This window comes from Oncorhynchus tshawytscha, linkage group LG03 (assembly GCF_018296145.1).
Source record: "Oncorhynchus tshawytscha isolate Ot180627B linkage group LG03, Otsh_v2.0, whole genome shotgun sequence".
In the NCBI taxonomy this organism is placed as follows: domain Eukaryota; kingdom Metazoa; phylum Chordata; class Actinopteri; order Salmoniformes; family Salmonidae; genus Oncorhynchus; species Oncorhynchus tshawytscha.
The window spans coordinates 8,710,172-8,730,289 of record NC_056431.1 but is presented as its reverse complement, the minus strand read 5'-3'; the positions used below and the strand labels follow the sequence as shown (position 1 = coordinate 8,730,289).

At 41.6% G+C, this 20,118-nt stretch overlaps 1 protein-coding gene across 3 annotated transcripts; it reads left to right on the top strand.

Moving 5' to 3' along the window:
* The first annotated feature begins 1,802 nt into the window (after nucleotides 1–1,802).
* si:ch211-261d7.6 (zinc finger protein 91) lies at nucleotides 1,803–18,680 on the top strand. Of its 3 annotated transcripts, none has more exons than XM_024391202.2 (2): nucleotides 1,803–2,206; nucleotides 16,458–18,680. In XM_024391202.2, exons 1-2 carry the CDS (start codon nucleotides 2,074–2,076, stop codon nucleotides 17,849–17,851), a joined length of 1,527 nt encoding a protein of 508 aa, XP_024246970.1. In that variant the 5' UTR covers nucleotides 1,803–2,073; the 3' UTR covers nucleotides 17,852–18,680. The 3 variants fall into 3 exon arrangements, with proteins under 3 accessions (XP_024246970.1, XP_024246954.1, XP_024246963.1); XM_024391186.2 differs by lacking the exon at nucleotides 16,458–18,680 and adding an exon at nucleotides 5,261–11,024 and having other exon boundaries at nucleotides 1,811–2,206; XM_024391195.2 differs by lacking the exon at nucleotides 16,458–18,680 and adding an exon at nucleotides 5,221–11,024 and having other exon boundaries at nucleotides 2,069–2,206.
* The last annotated feature ends 1,438 nt before the right edge of the window (nucleotides 18,681–20,118 follow it).

The window sequence follows — 20,118 nt, the reverse complement described above, 5'->3', positions numbered from 1 at the left end:
TCTTAACATTAATAAATGTGAACTCATAGCTGTCAAAGATTGTGTGGCACCTTCATATTATGGTATTCCAATAAAAGAATAACTTACATATTTAGGCATAACCATTACAAAGGATCAGAAGTCTAGAGGCTTACTAAATGTTAACCCTCTTATTAAAAACACCCAGAAGAAGCTAAGTCAATGGCTACAGAGGGACTTATCTTTAAAGGGAGAGTCATTATAACCAAGGCTGAAGGTATCTCTAGACTAACATATGGTGCTCTATCTTTATATCTTGACAGTAAAATAAGCCAGGAAATAGAACAGATGCTTTTCAACTTTCTGTGGAGAAACCGTACCCATTACATTAGGAAAACTGTTGTAATGAACACTTATGAGAATGGTGGGCTGAATTTTCTGGACTTTACTACCTTAAATAATACTTTTAAGATCAATTGGATTAAACAATTCCTAAGAAGACCCACTTCTATCTGGAATTTTATTCCTCATCATGTCTTCTCTACATTTGGTGGCCTTAACTTAATTTTGTTTTGCAATTATAATATTGACAAAGTTCCAGTGAAACTTTCTGATTTTCATCTGCAGGTTTTCTTGTCATTGTCCTTAATTTATAAACACAATTATTATTATAAACACAAAAACACAGATATTGTATATGGAATAATCGGGATATATTGTATAAAAATAATTATTTGTTTTTAGAATATTGGTTCCGAAATAATATCCTATTGGTGAGCCAACTGGTAAATGCAGAGGGTCTTTTACTCAGTTATAAGGAATTCTTATCACTTTACAAGATTCCTGTAACACCTAAAGATTTTGCAATTGTTTTAGACGCCATTCCCTCGGGTGTTGCTCTGTTATTCAGGAACGTGTCAAGAACTGACCTTCAAAACCTACCTTCTATTAACCCTGTTGACTCATCAGTAGGAAAGATTTGTTTCTCTTTTGGTCCATTCAACAACAGAGCGATACGAACCTTATGTCATGTCTTATTGGAATGGATTTATTGATAATATCTGTTGGAAAAAGTGTGGATGTTGCCACACACATACCTACTTGTTAACAAAATTAAGTAAATTTCCTTTAAAATGATTCATAAATATTATCCTGCCGACCACTATATGAAGATGTTTAAGGAAAACGACAACTCAAAATGCTCCTTTTGTAATGACCACCCAGAAACAGTGTTGCATCTTTTTTGGCATTGTAAGAAAACTCATGAAAAAGAAAATTCATGTAAGAAAACTGTGGCAAGACATCAGTAGATGTATAATTGAACACTTTTATGAAGATCTTACACTATTGTGGAGAGATGTACTGCTTGGATTCTTTACCAACCATAGGAATAAGCTGAAACATTTTTACGTAATTAATTTCATTATTCTTTTGGCCAAATTTCATATTCACAAATGTAAATTTACAAACAAAAAAACACATTTTCTTACCCTACAAAAAGAAGGTGAACTGTATTTTAAGACAATTAAATACTCTACTAACAAAAAAGCTGTTAGAATTATAAGTGTATGTATGTCTCTTAAGGTCTTTGTATAATGTGATATTGTACCCCCTAGCTCAATTGTCCATGGTATATAATCTATATATACCTGTTTTCCTCATGTACTCTCTGTATTGATTTGTTAATTAAAAAATAAAATTAAAAAATAGAAAAAGGCCCGAGTTCCCGATTTGTAGTTTCGAGTTGGATGACCGTTGAAAACGATTTTTTCCCAATTCCGAGTTCCCAGTTGTTTTGAACGCGGCATGGTACGCTGATGTTCTCGCGACAGATCTGTGGCAAGGAAGTTGTCATTTGTCGTAATTTCCTAGGACGGAACCACTGCAACAACAGTGCGGAGGAGGAGAGTAAGAGACGCTCCGAACAACATTCTAGGCCTCCTATGTCATTGTTCACTAGGTGAAAGGAGTTTTATTTTTGCATGCATTAGATGAGACCCCCCTCTGAGAAAACTCAGGGGAATTTAAGTAATAGAAGCAGTAAACACTAAGAACGAAGATCCAAGTTGCAGTGGCCTAATAACAGCAAATCAAGCACCACGCTGAGTGTTAGCTATGGAGGATGTCTCCGCTGTAACGATCAAAGACGAGGGAGGAGATGAACAGGAGTCGGAAGATGTCAGTGAAAATTTTACCAAGAAGACCGAAAACAGCGCCAACAAGTCTGCCAAAGATGACAGTACCGATGGTAAGGGACCCCATCCTTTCACAATTATCTAAACACAGCTAACGTTAACTAATGCCGTTAACATGCTCAAATCCAAGTTTGCTAGTTAGCTAATTAGCGTTAGCTAACTATTCTAACATGATCATATCCTAGCTAAGGTTTTTGTTCGGTAGCCATTTTCAAGATAAATCAATTTGAGCCATTTTATCTTGTTCACATTTTTAGCTAGAAAATTAGCTAACTTAACTAGTGGTGACTAGGAAGCTGTGCGTGTAGTCAGTAACGTTGTTTAGGTTGCTAGCTAGCAAGGGTAAATAGTTGATCGTCGGAATTACATTAGTACCATTATAGTTAAACGTCTACTCTTTGATCTTACGGTTTCTTCAATGTTAAGTGAAATCAAATAGGCTGTCATTGTGATAAATAATACTGGGACATATTTATTACGCAAAACGTTCCTTAAGTGGAAGCGAACGAAACTGGTACCTAACTCAATTTGTCCAGTCTCGTTTTAGTAGCTAAATGAGACGTTTGTCTAATGATTACGCCCCTGGACTAGCGTGATCACCCCCTCAATGTTTTTGGAACTTCCCCGTAGGCCAGAGCCATCTAATTGTCCCCCACGATTAAATATTGGATAGATGTTGCTAAAATGGCGGCCGGAGTGTGGGTGTATGGAATGTGAATCAGCTAATTGGTTAGATACTGTATGTTGCAACTCAAGACCGTTTTTCGTTGCTGATTGGGCTACAGGACGAATCGATAAGCCGGAGACCAGTGCACATGTGTTGTATGGACATCACGGCCGAACTGATACCTGACCGTGATACTCAGGAAGCATCCTACTGGACATCATGGTCCTGTCGCCATGGGGAGCTAACGTGCCCCCCCATAATAAATAACTAATATTGATAACCATCTAGATGTCACCATGATGCATGCACATACAGTATACTCAATGGGGAGGGCATGAATGGCAGCGACAGTGCCTTTCGCTCCTGTTTGATAAGCACGACTGTCTTGCAAGGGCGTGGGAAGTAGCTTCCTAGTATCAGAGTGACAGTCACAGTAAGCACACGCATACAACGCATGAAGAAACGGTACACCCGTCATCAGTGCTTTTTAATAAAAATAGACAATTGTCAGTTTTAGAACTGAAACTGTACAATTTGTGTAAAACAGCGAAATTAGACTCATACTAATCCTCTGTCTTCAAAACAGAAGTACTCACGGTATGGTAGCTCAATCAATGTACAGTAGTTGCATGGCAAGAAACGTAAGGGAATAAACACCACTCAATCAAAATTTCTAACCTTTACAGCCCTCCCAAGCAAAATGGCAGTAACTTCTCATTTGGTTGAAAAATGTCAGTTTTGCTATGTTAAGAACATGCTTAATCATGTGGACAAGTATCCTGCCTCTTTTGTGTTTTGGAGAAAATGGGGGTCATGTTAGCAGTAACTGTATAAAGTTACTGTGAAACCAAGGTAAAGAAAAACCTTTTCTCTCAGTTCCACGCTATGAGCAGTTACTGCCCTACCAAGCAAAAAGGCAGTATAGCAGAGTGTTTTCGACACACCCACTCCTTTCCACACGCCCACAACTTTCCTTTCGGCACACCCACTCCTTTCCACACGCCCACTACTTTCCTTTCGGCACACCCACTCACCCATACTCAGGTCGCCATATTGATCTTCATCTACCCACCTCTCAAATGGAGGGGGTGGGGGACTATGGATATGTCTCCCTTTGTACGTATGTTAATCATACACGATGTTGTGGTAACTTGGGTGAATGATGCATCTTGCCAAAGACCTGACATCTACACAATTACAATGATTGGCCCAAGGGGGGCACTATAGTAATCAGCTGAAATTCCAAATGTTGAACAAGCATATGTCTTGTCCTGTTTGAGCTTGAATTGTCACCAATTGGCCCAAGTGCTTCATCATTCATGGGGGACAACATGTTTACTGTTTTAGAGTAATACCTCTTAAAGGTCTCTGTCATAGGCTATTTATCATATAAGCAAAACAGAAGGTCTGAGTTTATTTTCTCAGGAGCTGAATAGGTGAATCTTTGATCATTTTATTCAATATCTTTGGGTGAGATTATCCTATTTGAGAAATTATGAAATGTTTGATATAGGTAACTTCATGGGGTCTCTATAGAGTAGACATACATTTGGCTCCATTCACCACAAGGGAAATCATACGATCCCAATTCTTTCTCTGTCCACGGGTCAGTAGTGAATAGGATAACTTGACTGATCTGAATACCGTGATAAACATTTAGGTTAAATAAAACTTTCCCAATACAGAAGTTAGTTTGAAATCCTTTTTAAATTATGCTGCTTCACCCATTGTCTTTTTATAACAATTACATTTCAAAAGTATATTATCCACAATGAGTTGTCTCACCATCGTTAGGGTGATATGCACTTTAGCAAAGATGTTCATAATTGTCAAGTAAAATGTATTTTTGTCAAAATATACATCTATCCAAACAAGTTGTATCCATTGCAAAAAATGTATCTTGATGATAATATGTATCATTGTAATAAAATATGCTTAAGTCTTGTTTCTTTTTGACAGTAATGGAATTTTGGATGATGGCACCTTTATAATCGTTTAAACTTTTTTAAGACAAACATTTTCTCCTCCTGAGCTGTGCTGCTGCAGGAAGGGGGTGTTGCCTAGGCAACCCAAGACTTGATTGCTTCAACACCTTGCTTATTCTGCAAGGAGCAACAAAGTTTCATGACATTGTAACTAGTCCATGTTACCATTGAAATGGACAGCATAAATGCCCAGCTGTCCTGTCTTCAGTCAGCTGTTCTTTCTACACCAAAATAATTAAACGGTTATGACGATTATTTTAATTTTCATGACTGTCTTCATCCATATTCGTTGCTTACACAATTATACGCTAATTGTGCAAGCCCTAAATGTACATGGGGGCACTTACTCATTATCTGACATAAATATTCATTTGTGTTATTGTTTGGTTTTCTTTTCTCTTTTCTTTGGCAACAGGAGTCGCCCTGACCTCCCATTTTCCCCTTTCTATTTTTAGGGGATGGGCTTTTCCGCTGTCTGGATTGTGAAGAAGTCTTTGGGGAGGAGGCGGCTTACCAGGAGCATCAACATGAGCACACCCATGATGGCCCAATAGTCTGCCTGGACTCTGACTCCCATTTGGATGGCTTGCTTGTTTCAGAGAGTGGCGGCCAACGGACACTATGTTGCGCTCTTTGTGGGCGCAAATTTGCAGACTCAAGGGGTTTTTACTCACACCAGGTCAAACACCGTAATGAAGCCCTCAAGCAGTCAACTCCTGTTTTGCAATCAACTCCTGTGGCCCAGTCAACAGCTGGGCCCCAGTCAACTCCTGATCAGAGCTTGGGGGTGGCTAAGCAGTATGTCTATGAATGTGAAGACTGTGGGAAATCCTATACTTCGATGGGCTCTTTCATCAGTCATACACGCTCACACAAGCAAGCTTCCAAATCAGTTTTCCATGAGCTGGCACACCTGAAAAAGAAGTCCTTTGAGTGTCAAACTTGTGGTCGCTGTTACTCCCGTTCATCAGCTCTTGATGCTCACCGCCGTTGTCATGAGGTCAAACTAATCCCAAAGTCCCGCAAAAGGGATGCAGAGAAGCAACCATCTGCAGAGGAGCCTGCCATTGCAACAGAGGACAGCAACAAAGCTTCTGAACAGGTAGATGAGGCACAGGAAAATCTGTTTGGGTGTTCATGTGGCAAAACATTTCGCGCCCAGTCTGGCCTGAAAACACACCAACGATTTAGCCACAATGACAAATGTTCTCCTGAAAAGCTTAAGAGAAAACCCAACAAATTTGACTGCAGTGAGTGTGAGAAGACCTTCAGTACTTACGCCGGCATGCTCTGCCATCAACGTTATCATATGAAACGAGGTGGTAGTGGTGGCAAAAGGTTTCCATGTGAGGAGTGTGACAAGGTCTTCACAACGCTCACATTCTACTACAAGCACCAGCGTTTGGCTCATACTCAAGAGACTCCAGCAAAATCTTTCCTTCATCAGGTTTGCCAGCTCCAGAAGAAAGCGTTTGAGTGTCAGGAGTGTGGGCTCCGATTTTCCAGGGCCTCGGCTCTCCAGTCCCATCGGCTTTGCCATAACGATGTTTTTGGACGGACTGAGAAAGAATTCCAGACACAAACATCCCCACTACCTCAACATAAGCTATTACTGGATAACAAGACAGAAACTGAAACGTTTGCTTTAGGGGCCATTGTCTACCCACAGGACACCCTTCAGACCCCTGTGACCGAGAGAGACCCCTGTTTCTATGAAACTGATGGGGATGCAGAGGCTGATGGAACTGATGATGTCAATGTAGAGGTGATCAGTATAAGTGCCTCAGATGGCTCTGTAAGGGATGAAGAAGAGTCACAACAAGAACTCAACCCTGATCTTGAATTACTGTGTGAATCAGACCAGGAGGGAAAAGAGGAGATGGATGCTGTGTTGTGTCCAACAGAGTACATTTCTAGTACACTTAAGTCTAAACCAGAGATTGATCTGAAAATTGTACAAATTGACTTTCCGCCATTTGTCGGCGAAGGAACTCAAACGGAGAAGATTCAGGGACTAGACCCACCTAAAAGATTTAACTGTCCTGAGTGTTACCGCTGGTTTACCAGTGCTGCATCTTTGCGCTCTCACAAACTGTGGCACAGAGTAGATGGCAAAAAACGATGGAATCCTGAAAAGGATATTTTCAAGTGCGACTTTTGTGGGTTTGACACTACACATCGGAAAACGTACCACAATCACATGCGAAAACACGATGGCCGAAAACCCCACAAGAGTGTATTGTACCAGCTTGCCGGACTACAGAAGAATAGCTTCAAATGTGAGGTGTGTGGAAAGTGTTTCTCACGCATGTCTTCACTACACTCTCATCAGCAACAGCATCCAAAAAGCAAAGCTCATCCATGTCCAGATTGCGAGAAGACTTACTCTAATGCCAGTGGTTTGTACAACCACCGCAAAAGCTGTCATGCTCCAACCCCCACCCAAGATGAAGTATCAGACACTAAAACTGAAGTGTTTAATCCAAAGAAGACTTTATTAGGCCCAACGGTTTATTGCGACCGATGTGGGAAGGGCTTCTGGTCATTGGGTGCTTACGCTCACCACAAGCAGAATCAAGCTCAGTGTGCACATTTGAAGGAGAAGAATGAGCCAACAGTGTCTTCACATTCTGTCAATGGCCCTCCACATGTTCGTGGTAAAGTTGCTTGCCCTGTATGCAGAAAGAAATTTCGTCACCAAGGCATTATGAAATCTCATATGAGGAAGCACGAGAATGGGAATCATAGATGTGAGCTTTGTAGCAAGTCTTTTCGCATGTTCTCAAGCCTCCTCAGGCACCAGGTTGTACATAATGCTCAAATCCTCCCGCCTCCTATCAAGTCTTTTCAACATCAGGTAGAACAAGTGAAGAAGAATGCATACAGCTGCCCTGATTGTGGAAAACTGTTTTCACGAGCCAAAGCACTTAAATTCCACATGAAGAGCCATGGTTATGAGACCGACTACTCTGCCTCATCGCCTAAATCTGCTCTTGAGCTAGAGGGGCTGAAGTGTTCAACATGCCTTTCCCATTTCAGCAACAAATCTTCATTGCACACTCACCAAAAACAGTGTGGCAAGAAAAAGACTGTCATTAAAAGCCACAAGGAGGATATTATCCAACATGACACAGCTCCTAAAGTGAAGAAGCTCAATTGTCCTTCCTGCCCTTCTCTTTTCAACAATTTACTGTCATTGCAGTATCATCGAAAAGAATGTGGCAAGCCAAGGGCAGTTGCAGGCTTGGATGTCAAAGCAAAAGGAGGGATAGAGAAGGTGACAAAGTGCATTGTCAAAGACCTTGTGGAAACAACTCTGTCAAACAACTTGGGCACTGAGAAAATGACTAAATCTGTTACTGAGAAGGAGCGTGGTGAACAAAAGGAGACCAATGAGTCCCTAACCTTGAAGAAAGCTGCCACAATCAACACAACTGATCTGAAATACAAATGTAAAGAGTGTGAGAGAAGCTTTGCGGTTGTAGGAGCACTGAATTTCCATAAAAGGATTCATGTTCTGGGTCACAAGTCTAAAGTAAAACCGAAGCTGAAATTTCAAGTGGCCGCAATCCCTGAAGAACCCAAGCAACCCAAAAAGGTAGAGCAAACAACTAAAGGCCAATTCTGTTGTCCAGAATGCGGAAGACGTTTTGTCTCCAATGCAGCCCTTGGCACTCACAGACGATGGCACACAGATAAGAAGTTTGCTGGTTCACTGATAAAAGATGACAATATAAGTTCTGTTGGGCACAAGTCAGTGGACGAGGGACCTTTTCAGTGCAACAAGTGTGGAAAGGGCTTCTTTTACCTGTGTGTTCTCCGCCGGCACCAGTTGTATTACCCGCCATGTCAGACCAAAGCCGAACCAGAGCCTGCAGCGGACACCAGCATGGAAGGCAACCGCAAACCCTCACACGCTGAATTTGCATGTCCAGAATGTAACACAACTTTCGTCAAGGGCTCACTTTTAGCAGCTCACTATGAAAGTGAGCATAACAAACCCATTGAGTCTGCAGATCTTCAGGGGGACCAGTCCATGACCATGACCATGTCCATTGAAGAGGTCCCGGAGCAACCTGCCACGTCACACAGCAAGTCTGAAGTCATTCCATTAAAGAAGCCAAAGCTTAAATTAAATCTTCACCAGTGTCCTCATTGTGATATGAGCTTCTTGAAGGTTCGAGGCTTGCGTGCCCACAAATGGCAGGCCCACTCCCAGGGCAAGAAGGTTAAGAGCAAGGGCACTTTGGCTGAGAGCGGGGACTCTGTTGCCATAAACAACTTGGCTACCGAGGGAAATGAACTGATTAATGAGAGTAAGGTCTTAGTTACAGAAAACAAAGGCACTGTTGTCAAAACTGAACACTTTGTTACAAAGAATAAGAATGCTGTTGGCAGAAGGAGGAAGAAAGGTCGACCAGGTTTAAAATCCATCCCTTGCGTTGACTGTGGGAAGAGATACAGTTCTTCTGGGGCACTCTATAATCACAAGAAGATCTGTGGAGTGCTCAAACAGGAAGTTAATCCTGGAATGGCAGAAGTAGTGGAAGAGGAACCCTCACCACCAACCCGCCTCTATGAGCAGACAATCAAATACCTCTTCAAGTGTGACAAGTGTGGCAAAGCTTTCCCAACTGAAGAGCAACTAGGAACTCACAAGGACTTGGCAAAGAGCCGACCTCACTCTTGCGCCCTGTGCTGCCGTGGATATTGGACTGAGACTCAGTTGCAACAGCACCTGGCCTGGCACGACGAGGTCCGCCGACGACTACCAACAGAGCTTCGTTACAGACTCAGTGCTTCTGTAAGCACAGGGCCCGCTAAACTCAATGTCCCTCTGCCTGATTTGAAGGCGAAGTCATCCCTCAAGCCACTACCTACACCTCCCTCCCGGTCACAGAATAGCCACAAGTGTCAGCACTGTGGAAAAGCGTTTCTATCTCCAGGTGCTCTGCATAAACACGAGGCTCAACACGACAGCGATGGCTCCTACCGTTGCTCCCTTTGTCCCCGGACCTTCAGTGAGATTCGGGACCTCATTGACCATCACCAGGAATGTATGGGTGATGACAAAGTGCAGAGAGATCCCTACACTGCTGTCTCCTCAAGAGACACCGATGGCCTTACTTGCATTGAATGTGGAATGCGTTTCAGTCGAGAGTTGGAGTTGCACCAGCACTACATTGAACATGCTCGTGGAGCGTATTAGATTAACGATGGAACTAATACAAGTCAGGAGATATTAGAAGTGGAATTTGACTTTTTCATGCACTTATGTACCTCCTTATACTTCAGTTCAATTTCCAAGGTGGACATTTTTTTTCTCCAGGGTATTTTCAAGGACTAAGTGTCTAAGAGACTTGCTACATTTTACTATTCTAATTATATCTATAGAATGCTGTTAACATTATTGCAAATATATCCACTAAGTGCTTCTTTTAGCTCTTGACACCGTCATTTTATCTTTCTCAGGCTTTATTTCACACTGGACCTGGACATAGAAAAACTCCTTTTATCAGTTCCACTGATTTGAAATGTGTCCTCTTGGTGTAGAAATGTGTAGTTATAGAGAAAGTTCACTAACTGCGGTTTCATTTAGAAAATGGTTCTGTTTCTCTATGCCGAGAAATGATTACATCCTGTAAAGTACAGTGATTTGTCTGTCAAGGTGGGCACTAATTTAAGTTTGTTTTGCTTGACTTAGTATGCAAGGGGAGAACCTGAGTCACCCACTTTCAGTAACATGCACTTGACTTTTTTTTGAGAAATTAATCCAGTTCTGGCATTAACCTGTCTATATAAGATGGATGTTTATAGTATTATTAGTACCTATTTCTGGCTGTTTTCTTTTACAAAATGTTACCAAACTAACATTGTATCATTTAATAATTAGAAAATTGAATGTTTTCCTGGATTTCACTACCAAAGTTCCCAAATACTAACAGTTCATTGTGTTACTTTCCTGTGTTACTTTCCTGTGTTGTTTATCTATCGTAATGAGTTTGATTTAACAAACTGGTTTAGCATTTGTTCAAGGAGTTTTTATTTTCCTTGTTGGATTAAATGAAACGTTCAAGTTTTTAGACTATTGCTAATCTTTTGAAGTCATTACCTTTATGATAACTCATTTCAATGTCACCTTTTCCCTGTACCTTTAAACTACTACTGGTGTCTTATTAATGCAGACATGAAGAGTTTTAGTAAATGGTTAAAACTGTAGTCAAGTTTCCTGTGTTTTTCATTGTGTGGACTGAGTTACTGGTTTTAACAGACCTTTAAACTTGACTCTAGTGGGCTTCCAGTCATGACGCGTCATGTTTACCGTTTGTCGGAAATGGTTGAGAAACATCACTACAATATAGATTATAAAACGCTTTCAAACTTAAAGCTGCAATATGTACGGTGCATTCAGAAAGTATTCAGACCCATTTTACTTTTTCCACATTTTGTTACATTAGGCTTATTCTAAAATGGATTAAATAGTTTTCCCCCTCATTAATCTACACAATACCCCACAATGACAAGGCGAAAACAGGTTTTTAGAAAGTTTAGCAAATGTATTAAACTATCATGTATACATAAGTATTCAGACTCTTTACTCAGTACTTTGTTGAAGCACCTTTGACAGCGATTATAGCCTCAAGGCTTCTTGGGTATGACGCTACAAGCTTGGCACACCTGTATTTAGGGAGTTTCTCCCATTTTTCTCTGCAGATCCTCTCAAGCTCTGTCAGGTTAGATGGGGAGCATTGTTGCACAGCTATTTTCAGGTCTCTCCAGAGATGTTTGATCGGGCTCTGGCTGGGCCACTCAAGGACATTCAAAGACTTGTTCCGAAGCCACTCCTGCGTTGTCTTGGCTGTGTACTTAGGGTCGCTGTCCTGTTGGAAGGTGAACCTTTGACCCAGTCTGAGGTCCTGAGTGCTCAGACTGGGCCACCACCATGCTTCACCGTAGGGATGGTGCCAGTTTTCCTCCAGACATGTAGCTTTGCATTCAGGCCAAGGAGTTCAATCTTGGTTTCATCAGACCACAGAATCTTGTTTCTCATGGTCTGAGAGTCCTTTAGGTGCCTTTTGGCAAACTCCAAGCAGGCTGTCATGTACCTTTTTACTGATGCGTGGCTTCCATCTAGCCACTCTACCATAAAGGCCTGATTGGTGAAGGGCTGCAGAGATGGTTGACCTTCTGGAAGGTTCTCCCATCTCCACAGAGGAACTCTGGAGCTCTGTCAGAGTGACCATCGAGTTCTTGGTCACCTCCCTGACCAAGGCCTTTCTCCCCTGATTGCTCAGTTTGGCCAGGCGGTCAGCTCTTGGAAAAGTCTTGGTGGTTCATAACTTCTTCCATTTAAGAAATGTGTTACTAGGGACTTTCAATACTGCAGAATTTTTTTGTACCCTTCCCCAGATCTGTGCCTCAACACAATCCTGTCTCCGCGCTCTACGAAACATTCCTTTTGACCTCTTCCTGTTTTTTGTTCTGACATGCACTGTCAACTGTGGGACCTTACATAGACAGGTGTGTGTGCCTTTCCAAGTTATGTCCAATCAATTGAATTTACCACAGGTGGACTCAAGGATTATCAATGGAAACAGAATGCACCAGAACTCAATTTCAAGTCTCATAGCAAAGACACTGAATACTTATGTAAAGGTATTTCAGTTTATTTTTAATCAATTTGCATACACTTCTAAAAACTTGTCTTTGCTTTGTCATTATGGGGTTGTGTGTGTGTGTGTGTGTGTGTGTGTGTATATAGACTTTGATTAAATACATTTTAGAATAAGGCTGTAATGTAACAAAATGTGGAAAGGGGGAAGGGGTCTGAATACTTTTGGAATGCACTAACCTTTTGGGCGACTTGATAATTGCCAAGTGTGGGTAATCCTGAATTAATCATGAATAGTGAGTGAGAAAGTTAGTCTCGATTATCACACGGCTGTGATTGGGAGTCCCAAAGGGCGGCGCACAATTGGCCCAGCATCGTCCGGGTTTGGCAGGGGTATTCCGTATTTGTTCTTAACTGACTTTCCTAGTTAAAGGTTAAATAAAAATGAAATACCCCCCAAGACATGCTAACCTCTCACCATTACAGTGTCAGGGGAGGTTAGAATTTTTGGGGGAGATGATGATATTTGTGCGTCCAACTTTCTCACTCATCTTTATTCACGTTTCATTCAGGATTATCTGTGATCATGGTTGAATCCACATTAATGGAGAAGTGTTTAGAAAAAATATTTTTTACAGTCAAAGTGAGTCCAAAATGACATGATACATTATTTACCATTTAATTTCCATTGGGCATGGAATTATCTGAAACACAACCAAAACAAACAGCAAATGCATCCAACAAATGTGTAGAGTCGCAAGCTTGATGTAGTCATTGCGTGAAAGTGTTTTAACTTTTTAATACACCTATAGTACTAGTCAAAAGTTTGGACACCTACTCATTCAAGGGGTTTTCTTTTTTTTTTTAATCTACATTGTAGAATAGATTGTAGAATAGTGAACTTCAATAACACATGGAATCATGTACTAAGTAAAACGTGTTAAACAAATCCAAATATTTTATATTTGAGATTCTTCAAAGTAGCTACCCTTTGTCTTGACAGCTTTGCACACTCTTTGCATTCTCTTTGCAGTCTTGAAGGAGTTCCCACATATTCTGAGCACTTGTTGGCTGCTTTTCCTTCACTCTGCGGTCCAACTCATCCCAAACCATCTCAATTGGGTTGAGGTCTGTTGATCGTGGAGACCCGGTCATCTGATGTAGCACTCCATCACTCTCCTTCTTGGTAAAATAGCCATTTCACAGCCTGGAGGTGTGTTGGGTCATTGTCCTGTTGAAAAACAAATGACCGTCCCACTAAGCGCAAACCAGATGGGATGGCTGCAGAATGCTGTGGTAGTCATGCTGGTTAAGTGTGCATTGAATTCTAAATAAATCACTGACTGTCTCACCAGCAAAGCACCATCACACCACCACCTCCATGCTTCATGGTGGGAACTACACGTGCAGAAATCATCCGTTCACCAACTCTGCATCTCATAAATACACGGCGGTTGGAACCAAAAATCTCATATTTGGACTCATCAGACCAAAGGACAGGTTTCCACCAGTCTGTCTATTTCTCATGTTTCTTGGTCCAAGCAAGTGTCTTCTTATTATTGGTGTCCTTTAGTAGTGTTTTCCTTGCAGCAATTTGACCATGAAGGCCTGATTCACACAGTCTCCTCTGAACTGTTGATGTGTCTGTTACTTGAACTCTATGAGGCATTTATTTGGGCGGCAATTTCTGAGGCTGGTAACTAATGAATTTATCCTCTGCAGCAGAGGTAACTCTTTTCCTGTGGCGGTCCTCATGAGAACCAGTTTCATCATAGCGCTTGATGGTTTTTGCAACTGCACTTTAAGAATCTTTCAAATTTCTTGAAATGTTCTGCCTTGACTGACAAAGTAATTATGGACTGTCGTTTCTCTTTGCTTATTTTAGCTTTTCTTGCCATAATATGGACTTAGCCCTATTTAGTAAAAGACCATCTTCTGTATACCGCTTCTACCTTGTCACAAGACAACTGATTGGCTTAAACGCAATAAAAAGGAAATAAATTCCACAAATTAACTTTTAAGAAGGCACACCTGTTAATTGAAATGCATTCCAGGTGACTACCTTATGAAGCTGTTTGAGGGAATGCCAAGTGTGCAAAGCTGTCATCAAGGCAAAGGGTGGTGACTTTGAAGAATCTAAAATGGATAACATTTTGATTTGGTTAACACTTTTTTTTGGTTACTACATGATTTCATATGTGTTATTTCATATTTCTTATATTTCATTATTTAGGGTACCGTGTACAAAAGTGCTGAAATTTCTAAACGGTTCACCTGATATGGATGAAAATCCCCTCAAATTAAAGCGGTCTGCACTTTAACCTCAGGCATTGAACACTACATCAAATCCAATTTTATTGGTCACATACACATAGATTTAGCAGATGTTATTGCCGGTGTAGTGAAATGCTTGTGGACACCTGCTAGTCGAACATCTCATTCCAAAACCATGGGTATTAATATGGGGTTGCCCCCCCCCCCTCTTTGCTGCAATAACAGCCTCCACTCTTCTGGGAAGGCTTTCCACTAGATGTTGGAACATTGCTGCGGGGACTTGCTTCCATTCAGCCACGAGCATTAGTGAGGTTGGGCACTGATGTTGGGTGATTAGGCCTGGCTCGCAGTCAGCGTTCCAATTCATCCCAAAGGTGTAAGATGGGGTTAAGGTCAAGGCTCTGTGCAGGCCAGTCAAGTTCTTCCACACTGATCTTGACAAACATTTCTGTATGGACCTTGCTTTGTGCACAGGGGAATTGTCATGCTGAAACAGGAAAGGGCTTTCCCCAAACTGTTGCCACAAAGTTGCAACACACAGGATTCTCTAGAATGTCATTGTGCTGTAGCGTTAAGATTTCTCTTCATTGGAACTAAGGGGCCAAGCCTGAACCATGAAAAACAGCCTCAGACCATTATTCCTCCTCCACCAAACTTTACAGTTGCCACTATGCATTGGGGCATGTAGCGATCTCCTGGCATCCACCAAGCCCAGATTCAACTGTCAGACTGCCAGATGGTGAAGCGTGATTCATCACAATAGGGAACTCGTTTCCACTGCTACAGAGTCCAATGGAGGTGAGCTTTACACGACTCCAGCTGATGCTTGGCATTGCATATGGTGATCATAGGCTTGTGTGCGTCTGCTCGGCCATGGAAACCTATTTCATGAAGCTCCCAGCGAACAGTTGTGCTGACGTTGCTTTTAGAGGCAGTTTGGAACTTGGTAGTGAGTTTTTCAACAGAAGACAGATGATTTTTATGCGCTTCAGCACTCAGCGGTCCCGTTCTGTGATTTTTGTGTGGCCTACCACTTCGCGGCTGAGCCGTTGTTGCTCCTAGGGTGTTTCCACTTCACAATAACAGCACTTAGTTGACCAGAACAGAGATTTGGCGAACTGACATTTTGAGGTGACAAGGAGTGTGATTGAGCGTATTGATCCTAGCAGTGGAGAGAACTACATAACTCTTAAGTTTGAGTTTTCTGGTGCACTTAAAGTTGCAATATGTAACTTATTGGGAGACCTGACCAAAATCACATAGAAATCTGAGTTAAAGATCTGTCATTCTCATTGAAATAAAGTCTAAGAGGCGGTAGAATTGTTCTGTGTGCTTCCCGTTCTTAGCTTTGTTTTTCCGTCTTTTACTTTTGGTTTTGTGTACCAGCTGAAAATACAATATTTTTGGTTATTGAAAAGGTATTTCACAGTGGTTTATATGTTACAATGATTATCTACACTATACATTGCTTATTTTGCCACAAACTGAAATTAGGCAAACTATTAGAATTTTAGCAACCAGGAAATTTGCACATTTTAAAACACTATATAATGTGTCAGTTGTAAACATCTTGGTTGTGAAAAATATGCCCCTTCATCCCAAATTCCAAGGTGATGTTATTGATAGTTTGGCAATTCAATCTGAGATAGTATATCTTCACAAAAGGATTGAAACAGTTCAAATAAATTGTTGAAAGCTTAAGAAAATTACAGGCATGTCATGGTACTATATTGTCCTAATTTATGCTCCCTTTCTCTCCTCCACAGTGAAACTAGCCAGTATGAGGTGTCAGGACTGTGGACAGCAGTTCACTCGCTGGGAGGCCTTCAAGACTCACCTGCGCAAGCATGTTCTGGAGGAGGCGATAGCGGAGGAGGAGGAACGAAGGCAGGGCATTAAGAGAGCCCTGGAGACTAACGGGAGCAATGGCAATGTGGAGTCGGCAGCACCTGAGAAAAAGCAGAAAAATAATGATGACGGTGATTACGAAGAGAACAGTGATGTAGACGTGGAAGGTGATGAAGAAGACGATGAAGAGTTCTTCGACAGTTCCTGGCAGGTCGGACCATCAGAGATCGTCACAGTTCGTCCGCGCGTTGCCATGCTGTCTGAGGAGGAGAAGCCAGTCTTCAGCGGCTCCCACAAGGTCTATGCATGCTCCATCTGTGGGAAGGTCTACTCCTACCTCGAGTCGTTTAGAAATCACCAGAAGATGCATGAAAAAGAAGTTAAAAAACAACCCACAGAGAACAAGTGCCCGGACTGTGGGAAGGTCTTTGCTCGCCCATCCCTTCTGGTGACTCACTTGAAAGTGCACAGGCCTCCCGAGCCGATGGAACCCTCCACTCTGAAGTGCGATCAGTGTGTAAAAAACTTCAATTCCCTGCAGACTTATTTGATCCACATGGACCTGCACAAGCAGAAGCCTTTCTGGTGCCTGGCCTGTGCTAAGGGCTTTAGGGATGAGCTCTCTCTGGACAAACACCTGCAGGGCCACAACCTGAGGCGCCACAAGTGTGACCTCTGTGAAAAGTCTTTCCGCGTTCCCGCTGAGCTCCGCTACCACTACAATACTCACACCGGCGCCAAGCCCTACAAATGCCCGCTCTGCAAGAAGAACTTCTCCCAGCTGGGCAACCTCATCACGCATCGGAAGAAGCACGTAGGGGTCTACGTCGGGGCCAGCAAGACGCCACTGGGACCCAGGAACCACCTGTTTGCTGGGAGGAGAAGGGTGACAGAGATGAAGAGGCTGGTGTTCACAGGGATGGGTAGCACAGAGGAGGCGGAGGTGATAGATATGCTTCAAGAACATCAAGAGGAGGAGGAAGAAGAGGAAGATATTAAGGTGGGTGAGGAGGAATCTGGATCAGAAGAGTCTGAGTCTCGTTCTGAAGATTCTGGTGCTGAGGATTCGTCTAAATCAGATTCATCAGACTCTTCTGGATCTGATTCCTCTGACGACTCTGATTCCTCTGGATCGGGAGTGGAGGAGGAGCAAGAGGGGAAAGAAGAGACTGCATTGGAAGCACATGTGGCGGAGCAACAGAAAAGACATAAGGAATGGGAGTGTTTTGAATGTGGTGAAGGGTTTGATCAAGAGTCAGCATTGCACCTGCACTATATGAAACACGCCAGTGGGGAGCTGCCAGTACAATGACGGCCCAGTACATGGTGAGATTAGCTGTGAAATGATTGGTGAGTTGGGCACTGTTCAATGTGTTTCCACTACTTCAGAGTTGAGTCACTGCTGAGCCCTTGAATTGAAGAACACTGAAGAAAATTCCCAATGATCCCAAAAATGTTGATCCCCAGTATGACTTATTTTTGTCCTTTTTTTCTGCCATGTTTTGAAGTGTGGGTTGAATGGGTGAATTTAGTTGTTTGAGTTGAAGGCCTTGAGGAAGATAGTTTTTTTTTTTTCTTGCTACTTTGTCTTTACATTCAGATTGTTTCTCACTAATCCAAATGTTTTTGTGCCTTTTTGGTAAGAGATGTATTGCCAATTTTTGTAGACTGATTTCCAGAATTTCATTTCTTCAACTGTGCTTATCTATACATAATATTGATAGAAGACGAGGCAGATTGGCGTTAGTTTTTCACACCCATTTTCAGTCCGAGAGGTCTTAATTGTTGTATTTACACCGACCATATAGAAAATTGTAATTTGATAAACTGTGATTAGATTTAGGGTTGCCGGGTTCCCTGAAATGTAATCTCAAAACAACTTGCTTTCTTTCCCTCTTCAATTTGATTCAATCATGTCTATTTCTATCATGTTTTTCATTATGAAATCTAGCTTTCTTTTGAAGTAAACTTGGGTTTTTCATTTGTCAGTAATAGGAAGACATTGTCTGAACATGACTCATTTGCAGAGATGAGAAATGATTTCATATATATGTGTGTGTAATATATATATATATATATATATAACCAGTCAAAAGTTTTGACATCTACTCATTCCAATGTTTCTTTATTGTTACTATTTTCTATATTGTAGAATAATAGTGACAACATCCAAACTATGAAATGACACACATGGAATCATGTAGTAACCAAAAAAGTGTTAAACCAATCAAAATATATTTGAGATTTTTCAAAATAGCCACCCTTTGCCTTGATGACAGATTTGCACATTCTTGTTATTCTCTTAATCAGCTTCACTTGGAGTGCTTTTCCAACAGTCTTGAAGGAGTTCCCACATATGCTGAACACTTGTTGGCTGCTTTTCCTTCACTCTGTGGTCTAACTCATCCCAAATCATCTCAATTGGGTTGAGGTCAGGTGATTGTGGAGGCCTGGTCATCTGATGTAGTACTCCATCACTCTCCTTCTTGGTCAAATTGCCCTTTCACAGCCTGTTGGTATGTTGGGTTATTGTCCTGTTGAAAAACAAATTATAGTCCCACTAAGCACAAATGAAATGGGATGGCGTATCGCTGCAGAATGCTGTGGTAGCCATGCTGGGTAAGTGTGCCTTGAATTCTAAATAAATCACTGACAGTGTCACCAGCAAAGCACCATCACACCACCACCTCCATGCTTCACGGTTGTGAACCACACATGCGGAGATCATCTGTTCACCTACTCTGCGTCTCACAAAGACATGGCGGTTGGAACCAAAAATCTAAAATTGGGACACATTAGACCAAAGAACCGATTTCCACCGGTCTAATTCCATTGCTAGTGTTTCTTGGCCCAAGCAAGTCTCTTCTTATTGGTGTCCTTTAGTAGTAGCTATTTGACCATGAAGGCCTGATTCACACAGTCTCTGAACAGTTGATATTGAGATATGTCTGTTACTTGAACTCTATGAAGCATTTATTTGGGCTGCAATTTCTGAGGCTGGTAACTAATGAATGTATCCTCTGCAGTAGAGGTAACTCCGGGTCTTCCTTTCCTGTGGCATTCCTCATGAGAACCAGTTTCATCATAGAGCTTGATGGTTTTTGCGACTGCACTACGTATTGACTGACCTTCATGTCTAAAAGTTATGATGGGCTGTACTTTCTCTTTGCTATTTGAGTTGTTCTTGTTATAATATGAACTTTGTCTTTTATCAAATAGGGCTATATTCTGTATACCTCCCTTAACTTGTCACAACACAACTGATTTGCACATATGCATTAAGAAGGAAATAAATTCCACAAATTAACTTTTAACAAGGCACACCTGTTAATTGAAATGCATTCCAGGCGACTACCTCATGAAGCTGGTTGAGAGAATGCCAAGAGCGTGCAAAGGGTGGCTACTTTGAAGAATCTCATACAAAATATATTTTTATTTTGTTTTACACTTTTTTACTACATGATTCCATATGTTATTTCATAGTTTTGATTTCTTCACTATTATTATACATTGTAAAAAATGAGTAGATGTGTAAATTTTTGATTGGTACTGTATATCTAGCCTACTGTATTAGTTGCT